Source organism: Myotis davidii, unplaced genomic scaffold, assembly GCF_000327345.1.
Source record: "Myotis davidii unplaced genomic scaffold, ASM32734v1 scaffold362, whole genome shotgun sequence".
In the NCBI taxonomy this organism is placed as follows: Eukaryota; Metazoa; Chordata; class Mammalia; order Chiroptera; family Vespertilionidae; genus Myotis; species Myotis davidii.
In genome coordinates this window covers 432,743-446,343 of record NW_006297152.1, presented here as the reverse complement: position 1 = coordinate 446,343, position 13,601 = coordinate 432,743, and the positions used below count along the sequence as shown (strand labels likewise).

Sequence of the window (13,601 nt, the reverse complement as noted above, 5' to 3'; positions counted from 1 at the left end):
TTAAATTCCATCACCTAGTATATTGGGGCCTTTGCTAAAAAAACAAAACAAACAAAAAAAAACCTATTACCTCAATTCTAACAAAGTCAATATTAAAAATTTACTCTATGTATGTGTGAAGTCCTTCACTAAACTTTGTCAAACAACCAAAAATTCAACCATGATTAGTAAGTTTCTTGTTTCTATTCATTTACTCAACAACAAAAGTGGTCATCAAAACAAGTATTTCATGGCCCTACTTTGTGCTAGGTACTGTGTTGGCACAAAGAATGAAGAAATGAGAAACAACCCCTGCCCTCAAAGAGTTCCAGTCTAGTGAGGAAGATAAGCCAACACAGTAAGCACATCACAAAACAGCAACGCGATCAACCCTAGAAGGGCAGCCCAGGGCGATGTGGAAGGAGCACCTCCACCAGCGTTGGATCTCTAAGAAGGCTTCACAGAAAGTATTACCTTAGGTGAGTGACCTAAAGGGAAGTAGTTAGACCAACAAAAATAAAGACAGAAAGAAGGGTTGTAGATGAAGTTTTTAAAAGGAGAACGATGCCAAATATAATTACTACAATTTTAGCTTTGCAACTGGATAAATGGTGATGCTAATCCCTAAGATGAAAAGCCAAGGGAGAAAAAGCTGTTTGGCGATAAGAACAAAGTTCAACTTTAGATACATTTAATTTAGGTACCTGTGACACATCTAATTGGAGATGTCCCATAGGGTGGACGGGTTTATGGTTCGAGAGCAAGAACTAAGCAAGATGAATTAATTTGGGGTCACGCAGTAAAGGTTGCTCAGCATCTGTAATGAGATGAGGAACCTAACAACAGAATGATAGGAAACCTTAACACCCAGGGGCCAGCCAGAAGTAAGGAAAAGAACACCAAGTGCAGAGTGTTTAAGAAGCTTGACTATGCTGTGAGAGAGGGTACATAGAGGAAATGTTATTTTAAAATGGAAGTGAATGCGACAAATGCTGAGGGCAAAGAACCAACAGTTCCAGTAAAAGACAAAGCAAGAGGAATTGAGAGAGCCAGACCAATACTTGAAAAGCAAAGGTCCTTGGAATAGGTAAAATTAAAGTGATTTTAATTTTCCTATTTTGTGCTTCTCTGTAGTTTTTAATTTTAATACATGAACATAATTCTGCCATGGGAAAAAAACAATGTTACTTTCATATTTTTAAAATAGAGCAAATTATGGTGGTACCACAGTGCCAAAAGGCTTAAGGAGAAAATGAGTGACTGGCTTGTAAAAGTAATCTTACATAAGATAAATGTAAAGCCATTATAAACTAGAAATTAGAGCTATTCAATAGACTATAGAGCTCATGGAAACAAACCTCCAGATACAGTGTATATTCTATTTAGGGTCACTGTAAAATAAAGGCAGTGTAAACTTAAGGGGCAAAAGTTAATTTAGTCATAATAATGATAATAATACCATGGCATATAAACCAGTAGATTGTCAGAGCAAGAATAAGAACCACCCCCACAAGGTGAGAATCTGTGTTTCTTCACCATGTCCTAATTTATTCACTCCCATATTCCTTATTTTCACACGACAACTTTAGAACTGAATGATCTAAGAACAAATGTAAACCCTCAAGAAAGCAGGAAACCAAAACATCAAAATGTCACCATTTACTGACTCCTTTTAAGTTTGGACATTTCTAGAAACCTTAAAAATGGAAAAGTAAACAGAAGCACACTCCCATTATATGAACAAGTATAAATGTTTATAATTAGACTACACATAGTTGCAACAGATACATGCAAAAATTTATTTTCTCTAATAATCAAATTTTCCATATTATAGAAAAAAATCAAGTGGAGTGGGTGGAGATGGGAGAGCACATAGATGCGTTAAATGGTGATGGAAAAAATAAAATGAAATAAAAATCACTGTTTAACAGTTATTGCTGTATTGAACCATTTCTGCAGAAATTTCTTATTCATTAAAATTATGAGTAAAATTCCTCAATTAAATAGTAATTTAATGACAATCATATATAGACTACAAATTTAATAAAAGCTTAATTATTATTAAAAACAATCCCTTATTTTTATATTAAAAAGTTTTAAGATAACTTCATTTTCTAAAAATATATTTTATTGGTTTTTTACAGAGAGGAAGGGAGAGGGATAGAGAGTTAGAAACATCGATGAGAGAGTTACATCGATCAGCTGCCTCCTGCACACTCCCTACCAGAGTTGTGCCCGCAACCAAGGTCCATGCCCTTGACAGGAATTGAACCCGGGATCCTTTAGACCGCAGGCCGACATTCTATCCACCAAGCCAAACTGGTTAGGGCAAGGTAACTTCATTTAATGATACCAAAAACCTTTAGATCTCTTGTATTTTACAAAACCACTCAATTCAATTAACTTTTCCTTTTTACTCTTTCATAGTACTAGAACCTGCTGGATCATCTACCATACTATTACTTATTAATTTTCTTTCCTTTGACACCTTTCTGACACCAGTAAAATGTACTATCTACAGAGAAACAGAGCCAGATAGATTACTTTTTTTAAAGGGTGGGAGAGGGAGGGCATATTTCCACCTCTCTCTTTACTTGATACAAGTGTTCACGCCCTAGAGACTCTTCTGAACAAGAGGCCACATTGGCTGTTACTGCTCCCCCTCCAATGCATCCATGCTGCTCTTAATAAATAAAAATTTAGAGAAAAAGTCTAACAGATAAGAAAAAAAGCTGATTAATTTTAAAATTATTTATTCCATGTTAGTATTTAAGCATTCTTAGGAAGAAAACACTGCACGTGCTAAGGTAGGTAGGTAGGTAGGTATGTATAAAACAAATAGCAAAATTTCTCATTTTATAAGGACAGCATATTTCTAGCCCTATATTTGGTTAGATTAGGTATACATTGACTAATCCTCAATACTCCTGCAAAGTCTAAATTCTAAAGCAGTAACTAAATGAATCAGTTAACAGAAAGAGAAAGTAAAAGAAAAGGAAATGGAAACAAATTCTAAAGGGTGAATTCCTCTCCTTAATGAGAATCCCAATGTTTCAATGAAACATGGGAAACTAAAAAATACTGTTATAATTTTGAGGTTATTCTATATTTTAAGAAGCCAAATAGAAGACATGGTTGTTCTGGGGTTTTTTATAGCATTTCTAACAAAGGACCATGCAATCATCTAACTAAAGGACACTTACAAGAGTTTTCTGATGAATGGTTCACCAACAGTTGTTATTATAAAAGAGTTTTTCCAAAAAAAGGATTAAGGAAATGGCAGAGTATGTTCATGATAGGTTGGTTCAGGATTCTCCCTGGAAAAGGGGAACATCAAGCTACAAACTACAGCATAGCAATCAGACAATATTTTCAAAAGAAACACAACCCACTTTCAGTTTAAGAGAGTTGTAAATTTCAAAAGCAGAAAACCCTGGTATTGACTACTAATTCAACACTCTAAAGAATTCTAAATCCTAAAGAACAGCTCATACTAATCAGCTGACACTTAAGTAGAGAGGTACTTCAATCAATGGTGCAAATCACTTTCTCTGCCATTTTAGAAGGATAGATACATAGATACATCTTCTTTTCTTCCAAAATAACATTACAATAGTCTCTTCATGGCTACTGGGGGTAGGGGATGTAGGGAGGAGTTAGATATCTTAAAACCCTAGGAAAATAGTAAGGAATCTTTAAAAATATGTCTTTTATTGAACTATTTTTTAACCATAGGAGAAAAAACAAATACCATATTAGATATAATAAGAAATGGTAATGTATAAAAGTCAAAATATATTCTAAATCTGATGTCACATACACAAACCAAGCAGTACCAAACAATCCACTTAAATGTATGAATCAAGCCAGATTTTTCTGTAAGAAGTAGTGGGGCTTATGGCTAAATCGAAAATACATATCCCACTTATAGACATTAAAATTCAATAAAAAAATACTGTTGCAGAATTAAGACTGCTCATTTACAATGTCTGTTTCTTTAGTAAGAAATAAAATCCCCAACATGCTATGTTCTTCTAATCTTAGTGAAAATGAGATCAAGGTGATCACTTTGGAAGGTATATAAATGTCTAATCATTATGTTGTGCACCTGGAACTAATATAATACTGTATGTCAACTGTAATTAAACAATAAATTAATTTTTTAAAGAAAATGAACAAGCACTAATATAAAAGTAAATTTTAAAACTGTTAAAATAAGTAAGCTCCTCAGATAGGATTCCTAAAGGCATATAAGTACAAAATAATAATAAATACAGAACCACAGTTTTAGGCAAAAACCTTAACAAACTGGTATCATTTTAGAGAAAGGGAGAGTTGACAAAAGAAACTTAGCATCTACAAAATTTAAAAAAGAAACATCTACACACAAAGCAGTTTTCCAAGATGTCAACATGTCAACTCAATATAAAAATGGAAGTACACAGAAATCCATAACTTAATATTATGGGTTTGGACATTCATCTTTAAAATGAATACTAGTTACCAAATACTTTTCAAGTTTATATTAATCAGGCATCATAATTTAGAAACAGGTAAATAGGAGCCCTTAACTAATATTGAAATCTGATGAGTATGAGAAAAATTATTACATTATTAAATAGCACTATAATTCCTAAAAATCTTATTTTTATAATTTAACATCGACTAAAATCTACTTAAAATATACTTAATAGGTCTGAACTAGGACACTTCTGATACTGTTTTGCGAGCTGAAGACAATCTCCACACAAACATACCAACACAAAGACTGACAAACAATTCAATTTGTTCAATCGAGCATTTAGTTAATTTTTTGTCAAATATATAAAATAAAATTTTCATATAACATGTTACCTCCTGGACATCCTCTGGATTTCTTCGTGAAATAACCTGAAACAAAACATACACAGAAATATCTCATCATTATCAAAATTTAAGATTTCACATTGTACAGTTACTTTCAATAGTATTTGTATAAAAATTTCAATTTGCTTAAAGCAGCGATTCTCAACCTGTGGGTCACGACCCATTTGAGGGTCAAATGACCCTTTCACAGGGGTCACATCGCCTAAGACCATCGGAAAACACATATATAATTACATATTGTTTTTGTGATTAATCACTATGCTTTAATTATGTTCAATTTGTAACTATGAAAATACATCCTGCATATCAGATATTTACATTACAATTCATAACAGCAGGAAAATTACAGTTATAAAGTAGCAACGAAAATAATTTTATGGTTGGGGGTCACCACAACATGAGGAACTGTATTAAACGGTCGCAGCATTAGGAAGGTTGAGAACCACTGGCTTAAAGCATAAGGAAATAGCCTTAGCCGGTTTGGCTCAGTGGATAGAGCGTCGACCTGCAGACTGAAGGGTCTCGGGTTCAATTCCAGTCAAGGGCATGTACCTCAGTTGCAGGCTCCTGGCCCTGGTCAGGGGCATGCGGAAGGCAACCAATCAATGTGTCTCTCTCACATCTCACATCAGTATTTCTCTCTGTCTCTCCCTCACCCTTCCACTTTCTCTAAAATTCAATGGAAAAAATGTCCTCAGGTAAGGATTTTAAAAAAAAAGAAAGAAATACCATATTATGTCACTTACACAGAACTCAGCTATATAATTTCACTATCTGAAACACATACTAAAAAATCCAGCAAAAAGGCAGCTGAAATAAAGTCCAAATACTAAAGTTCATGTATTACATTTACACGAGAATGCCTCAGCCTTCACTTTCACTTGACATTATTCTACCAAACTTGTCTAATCCTCTTCTCAGACTCCATATAAATTAAAAATATATAAAGCAGCTGCAAATAGACAAAGTACACAGGGATTGCTCTGAATTATTTCTTACAACTGGAAGTGAATCTACAATTAGCTCAATAAAAATTTCAATGAAAAAAAAATACAGCCACAATGCTCAGATACACCAATATCTATGAGAAGTAATCATTGACCACCTAATGGTGAAGAAAACAAAAGTAAGTTATAAAAAATTATAATCAGCATTCAAGGACAATGCTATCTTCATTCTCTGAGCAAAGAGGAAGAGGACCGAAACCAGTTTGGCTCAGTGGGTAGAGCGTCGGCTTGCGGACTGAAGGGTCCCGGGTTCGATTCCGGTCAAGGGCATGTACCTCGGTTGCGGGCACATCCCCAGTGGGAGATGTGCAGAGGACAGCTGATCGATGTTTCTCTCTCATCGATGTTTCTAACTATCTCTCTCCCTTCCTCTCTGTAAAAATTCAATAAAATATATATTTTTTAAAAATAAAAAAAAGAGGAGGAGGGAGGATTCTTTCAGGTTTCTCTAATTACAAAAGCCAAAAAGTCTAACACCATTTAGAAAGATTTCCTCACAAAATTAGAAAAGAAGGCTGAGTGCTTAAATCATTAAAAGCAATGTAGAGTGGGAAAATCTCACATTAAATACATAATAACATCTATGTAAATGTAAAATTCATGAACTTGATGCTACAATACGCATTTTGCAAAAACTAAAAGATACATTAAAAACATAAAAATGGTTGCCTATAGATGAAAGGAAGAAAACATTTTTTTTTTTTATAAATGTTTTATTGATTTTTTACAGAGAGGAAGGGAGAGAGATAGATAGTCAGAAACATCGATGAGAGAGAAACATCGATCAGCTGCCTCCTGCACGTCCCCCACCGGAGATGTGCCCGCAACCCAGGTACATGCCCTCGACCGGAATCGAACCCGGGCCCCTCCGGTCCGCAGGCCGACGCTCCATCCACCGAGCCAAACCGGTTTCGACAAGAAGAAAACATTTTTGATAACTACTGACAGTACCATGAACTGGGGATTAGGATCAACTCAACACTACTGCAGCCCAAAACAAAAACAGCAGTAATTGTTTATGTACTCCACAAAACCCTGTCAACCATTAGATTTTACTTATTCTTTCACTTATTCAACAAATATTAGTGCCTACCCTGCAGGTAGGTACTGAAGTATAATGGAGAATACATCAGGCTTGATTCCTATGCCACTACACTATAAAAACATCACTTGCCAGATACCTTACCAAGTTCAACCAAATGACAACCCACTATGAGGTGTTCAGTAGACCCACAGGTGTAATCTCATTTAAATCAGTTAAGAATGTGTCCTCTGACACCAAAAACAAAGGGGTTAGATTAACATGAGCTGAGCCCAGATGTCCATTAGTAACAACTCTTTCTAATTATATAATTCTCTTCAGCAAAACTGATGAAAAATAAGAAAACCAATCAGAAATCTGAAGTAAGAATATGACCATACTGAAAATGAACAAAGTTGAACCCTGAGACCAAGCTATTTATAACTTTTAATACTATATTAGCAATGATCTCAACAAGTAATATCAACTCCAAAACAAAAATACAACATTCACTCTGATATAGACTGTTACTACTTCGTAATCTTTCCCTGAGGTGAATTTCAATATTTTGTCATAAAATTCAGCCAACAAATTCCATAAAAGTTGGAATTTAAAACAGTGATATCTTTTATTTAAAGTTCATAAATTTCTGTTGCAAGCGTTAACTACCAATGGCTCATTAAGTACTTACTTGAGAAGTCTCGATAGATAGATGATAGATAGATAGATAGATAGATAGATAGATAGATAGATAGATAGATATAGATAGATAGAATTCTATTGCCAAGTCATGTTGAAAATCATTACCCTAAAGCAGTGCTTCACAAACCACACTGCATGGAATACTGGTATTCTTTAAAATCAGTGATCTCAAAAGACTAATGATGAACTCAGTTTACCTTTGTTTAAAAAAGAAACACACAGTACTTTATGATGCCTTGTAAATCTCCAAAAGGAAGCTATATAGTATTTCCCAAGGTCATCTATCTACTCTACTTTCTATTTTTATCATATGTTTTTTTATTTATTATTATTTTTGTATTTAGTGTGACACCTACTAAAATTTGGAACACAGTGGAAAATGCTACTGTGATGTTTGTGATCCATCCGCCTCTGTTAATGTCAAAAGCAAATTCTCAATTTAGGAAAACAAATAAAGTAACTATCTCCTACTGTGCTAAGAAATTAAATCTTTTCCTTCATTCAGCAAAACCCTGCCTCATAGGATGAGACAATCAAGGCCCAGGAGCATACAGTAACACAATAACACTAATAATATTAATCAATAACAAGGCAGTACCTAATCTCACAACTCTGTGATTCTAAACAAAGTGCTCTTTCCGGGACACAATGAAACCAGCCCTCCTAGACATTAAAATTCCAAGTATGTGAGAAATAATCCTATTGGCTGTTAGGTAAATCCATTTTGTCTTTATAAAGAAATGCCAATCAAAAGCTGAAGAAGCACGCTCGCAGAACAGAAAGAATTAAGAAGAAAGGGATTTGAATACTTGCTCTGGCACTAGCCATGAATTTTTTTTACCAGTTCCCTAATAAAAAAATAAAAATAAAAAAAATCTTAAAATGAGCCCTCTTGCCTATCCTTAAACAAAGACCAGACTTTGTAGCTTGGCCTACCTCAGGCCCATACTAATCAAAAGATCAAACTGTCATTAGGTCCTCTCCAGTGTGCTAAATTATATTATCTACTTAACAAATATTTCATAAGGAGCTCAGATATAATCCAGGAACTGTGCTTCTGGGTATTTTTCCAAAGAAACCCAAAACACTGAATCAAAAATACATATCCATCCATGTGTTCATTGCAGCATTATTTACAATAGCCATGATATGGAATCAACCTAAGTGCCCATCAATAGATGAACAGATAAAGAAGTGATGCATATATAGAATGGAATATGACTCAATCATAAAAAAAGGATGAAATCTGGTCATCTGCAACAACATGGAAAGGCCTAGAGCAGTGGTTCTCAACCTTCCTAATGCCGCGTCCCTTTAATACAGTTCCTCATGTTGTGGTGACGTCCAACCATAAAATTATTTTCGTTGCTACTTCATAACTGTAATTTTGCTACTGTGATGAACTGTAATATAAATATCTGATATGCAGGATATATTTTCATTGTTCGCGACCCACCGGTTGAGAACCACTGGCCTAGAGGGTATTGTGCTGAGTGAAATAAGTCAGACAAAGAAAGACAAATGCCATATGATTCCACTTATAAGTGGAATCTATAAAACAAAATAAACAAACAAGCAGAATAGAATTAGATTCATAGATACAAAGAACATTCTGATGGTTGCCAGATGGGAGGAGGGTTGGGGGATGGATGAAAAAGATGAAGGGATTAAGAAGTACAAATTGGTAGTTACAGAATAGTCATGGGGATGTAAAGTACAGCATAGGGAATATAGTCAATAATATTGTAATAGCATATAAGCATAACCAATGGACATAAGACACTGGGGGGTAGGGGAGGCCAAGGGATTGTCAAGGGCAGGGAAAATAAAAAAGAAGACATATGTAATACTCTTTGTAATACTTTAAGCAATAAAAAAAAAAACCTGGAAAAAGAAAGAATATAAATAAATCACATCACAAAGAAAAAAATAATAATAATATTGTAATAACTATGTATGGTGTCAGACGGGTACTAGATTTATCGGGGTGATCACTTTATAAGTTATATAAATGTCTAATCACTGGGTTATACAACTGAAACTAATATAATATTGTATGTTAACTATAATTTACAAATAAAAGATTTTTTTAAAGACATAGTATTAAGCTACAGTTTATAAGTACATATGCCATCAAGAGAAATAAAAGCACATGCCCATACAAATACTCGTATACAAATGTTCATAATAGCTGTCTTCATAACCAAAAACTGGAAACGACCCAAATGTCCATCAACAGGTAAACAGATTAATTGTAATATAACCATACAATGGAATATCAGTCAGCAATAAAAGAGAATAAAAACAGACAACATAGTTGTATCTCAAATAATCATGCTAAGTTAAAGAAGCCAGACCAGAAAGAAAAGTGCATACTGTATAATTTCAATTATATAAAATTCTAGAAAACACACCTAATCTATCACAGAAAGGCTACCAGTGGTTGCCTAGAGACAGGGAGTGGAGAGAGGGGATTGACCGCAAAGGAGCATCAGGGAGCTTCTGCCATGATGACCGTGGTGGTGCTTACGCAACTACAGGTGTCCCCCAAAAATGTACACACACTGTTATGGCTGATAGCTCAATTTTGAAAATAAAATGTACTTTAATACACACTACCTTTATAATTATTCAAAATGTGTGTCTATATTTTGGGGGACACCCAATATGTATATATTTGTCCAAACTCATCAAACTGTACCCTTAAAACTGGTGAATTTTATTGTATAGAAAGTAAATAAAGTCATATAAACAAAATAAAGTCATAAAGCAACACTGTCTTTTTTACATAAAGGCATACCTTCTGCTTTCCATACTCATGGAAAGAATACAAGCAAGAACTACCATTAACTTAATGTTGATGAGAAATCTATATCACAGTATGAGAATTTTGTAAACTTAGCATGATGAAACAAGCCGAAACTGCTAATAGTTCTTTTATATCTCTGTCTCCTTCAACTAAAGAATCAAAGAAACCTACAAAAGAATTTCCCAATTCTGAATAGAGGTACTTATTCTAGATAAAAAGTAATAAGCAACACAGAGTTTAACTAGGAAATATGTTAACAAGCTATAACTGGCCACAAGGTTCTAGAAAACTATTTTTTTTAAAAAGTATAAAGGAGATTTAAGAAGATGCAAGAGCTTTTATGCTACCCAAAATTTAATAATGGTACTTCTGATTATTCTAAATCTACTCCTTCATAAAGAACCCTGCAAGGATCAAGAATTGAGAGATTATTCCGTAAAGCTTAAAGTAAATCAGTAGCAGGAAACGTAGAGAAGACATTCCTAATTTCATCTCATCAAGTTCTCTCAGGAGAATACTACCTACCTGGTTAATTCTCCTGAGGAAAGATGTTTTCCTCCTTTAGTCTCAAAAAAAAAATTAACCAATATTTTACTTGTTTTGTAATATTAAGTACAGTTACTTTTTAAGTATATCTCCATGTTGACGCTCAAACATTAAAATTAAAATCTGTCCCCAAAGCAACAAATGAGGACATAACATTGACAAGGAGAAGAAAAGCAGTATGAGCAATTTTCAAGCTCAAATAACCACAGCAATGTGTAGCATGCGTATTATATAGATTTGGTTAGTCCTGAGGCAATGTGCTACTTTGTGTTCTAATTCATGTTGTCATAAAAGTTAGGCCAGTAAATAGCTCACAGCTTAAGAAAAGATACTTAAGATCTGAATTGGGTTAACCCAAGGGTGGGCAAACTTTTTGACTCCAGGGCCACAAGGGCCACAATGGGTTCTTAAACTGGACCGGAGGGCCGGAACAAAAGCATGGATGGAGTGTTTGTGTGAACTAATATAAACTCAAAGCAAACATCATTACATAAAAGGGTACGGTTTTTTTTTTTTTTTTTAGTTTTATTCATTTCAAACGGCTGGATCGGCTGGAACCTCTCCTTTTGTAAAGTAAGAATACAAGCAATTATCATATACAGTGTTTGCTATTCAAGTTCCAAACACATTTATGCCTTCAAGCCCTTATTGGCTCTCTTCCTTCTAGCTACCCTTCCACCTAAGACGCCCTCCCCTTTTGTCACCACCTATCTGGATTCTTCTCATCTTTCACCACCAGTCTTAATTGGTACATGTTCCCAGATCCCTTGAGCCAGAAGCAATCTCTGTCTTCTGAAATCCCATAGCTCCTTTCTATTCTCTTGTGGCACTTAACACTTTCTGTCTTGTACTATACTTCTTCAAAACCTGTAAACTCTCTTCTACTATGAATATCCTTGAAAGAAGGTCCATGCTTTATTCAGCCTCTATCCCTTGCAGCATTTAGTGCCTGGAACTAAACACTTATTGACTGTGTTGCCTAGAATGGAGAGGAAAACATTCAATGATGTTTTTTAGACACTGTGTGCCATGCACTGTCTTAGTTGTTATAAAAGGAAACAAATACCAATGATAAAGACCTATTCTGAATATACTAGAGACACAGACATATAACAGATCAATACAATATAACTGCGGTGTTATAATAAGGGATGAACGGGGTGCCATGAGGGAAACATTACATATGTTGAAAATTGTTCCAATTCCATAAATTATATTAGGAAACTAAGTCTCAATGTTTGAAGGTCCCAATGCCTACAATGGTTTCAAGAGTGGTATAATAAGGGCCCTTAATCTAAAAAAAAAAAAAGTTTACACTACATTTATATAACAACTTTACTTGCAAACAGGGAGTAGCAAATTTCCCTCTATTTTCAGTACAGCCCTCTAGGCCAGGTCTGGTCTTATCTTTAAACAAACTTGCTCATCCCACCTTCTGGCATTTGTCTCAACGGTGCACCATTTCTATAAAGCACATGCCAAGTTGTTCTCAAGACCTAGTTCCTGAGCTGTCACACATGATCACTGCATCCTCCAAATGTGTATTGTGGTATCACTACTATCTGTACCTCTCCTTTGTCAAGCAATTAATGGCAATGATAAAGCTAATTCTGAACTTTTTGTATAATTTGGAGTTAGGCAGAAGTGGCCTCAAATCCCAGATGCGCTGCTGACTTGCAGTGTAAAGTTGGGCAAGTTACAACACCTCCGGCAACCTCAGTTTCCTCATCGTAAAAATTAGCAGTAGCTTGGGTGATGTGTACAAAATGCCTGATACATATGCATATTCAGGCACACATAATTCCTACACATAGACTTACTTAATCGTACTCTTCGTTATTTCCCAAGGAGAGAGACACAAGCTCTCTTTACAAGGAGCAAGAGCAATTTTTAGTACCAGAGGGGATACTAAGAATTGAACCCGGTTAAGTTAACATAGCGGAGACTTTAAATGTGCTCTCAACGCAGCTCGCCCAAGTAACCTTCCCCGGAATGTCTCCTCTGTCTCCCACCGTAAACCATGAAAGACTCAAAGGCAAAAAGGCAGGCGGCAGAGGTCCTGGGCTGTGACCCTAACACCGACATCCTCGAGAGTCCGTCTGCCTCAGTGCAAACAATGACGCTGTATAAATGGCCGAGGGAAGAAAGGCCCATTACATAAGTAAGATAAGACAATAAATTCTATCTTTAACCTGCACATCCCTCGGAAGCAAGCAAACCCACTTCTGCAAATTTCAGCCTCCGAAGAGAAAGTTCAAATGGGATGGGGGGCTGAGTCATCCATGGAAAACCATCAATCCCTGCCCCACCGGGAACGGGGACGACTCCGCAGCCTTCCCGGGTGGAGTCCCGAGCATCCCACCCTGAGCGCTCCCCAGCCTTCCCCAAGTCCCCCTCTGACGCACGCCCGGCACCAGGCGCCCCGAGTCCCACCCTCGGCTCCGACCGGGGCCAGGCACCCCTACGCCAGGGTCCCCATCGCAGACCCTCACCTCCCAATTCAAGATACCACCCCCGCCTGACACCCGCACTCACCCGGGCGGTGACCTTATACACCGTGTAGCCCCTCGGGTGTCGCTGAGGCTCGGTGACCGTGTAGAAACGGGCCAGGTCGGCACCCGGCTCCCGAGGAGAGGTCATCCTCCCTGCGCCGCAGCCGCCGCCGCCGGCC

At 36.2% G+C, this 13,601-nt stretch overlaps 1 protein-coding gene across 1 annotated transcript in view; it reads right to left on the bottom strand.

The window, feature by feature from the left end:
- Positions 1 to 13,595, bottom strand: part of RPS6KC1 (ribosomal protein S6 kinase, 52kDa, polypeptide 1) — a 121,029-nt gene extending 107,434 nt beyond the window's left edge. The window contains 2 exon segments of the mRNA XM_006772970.1: positions 4,834 to 4,869; positions 13,466 to 13,595. Coding sequence (XP_006773033.1) covers positions 4,834 to 4,869; positions 13,466 to 13,570 — 141 coding nt within the window. The 5' untranslated portion in view covers positions 13,571 to 13,595.
- Between the last annotated feature and the right edge of the window lie 6 nt (positions 13,596 to 13,601).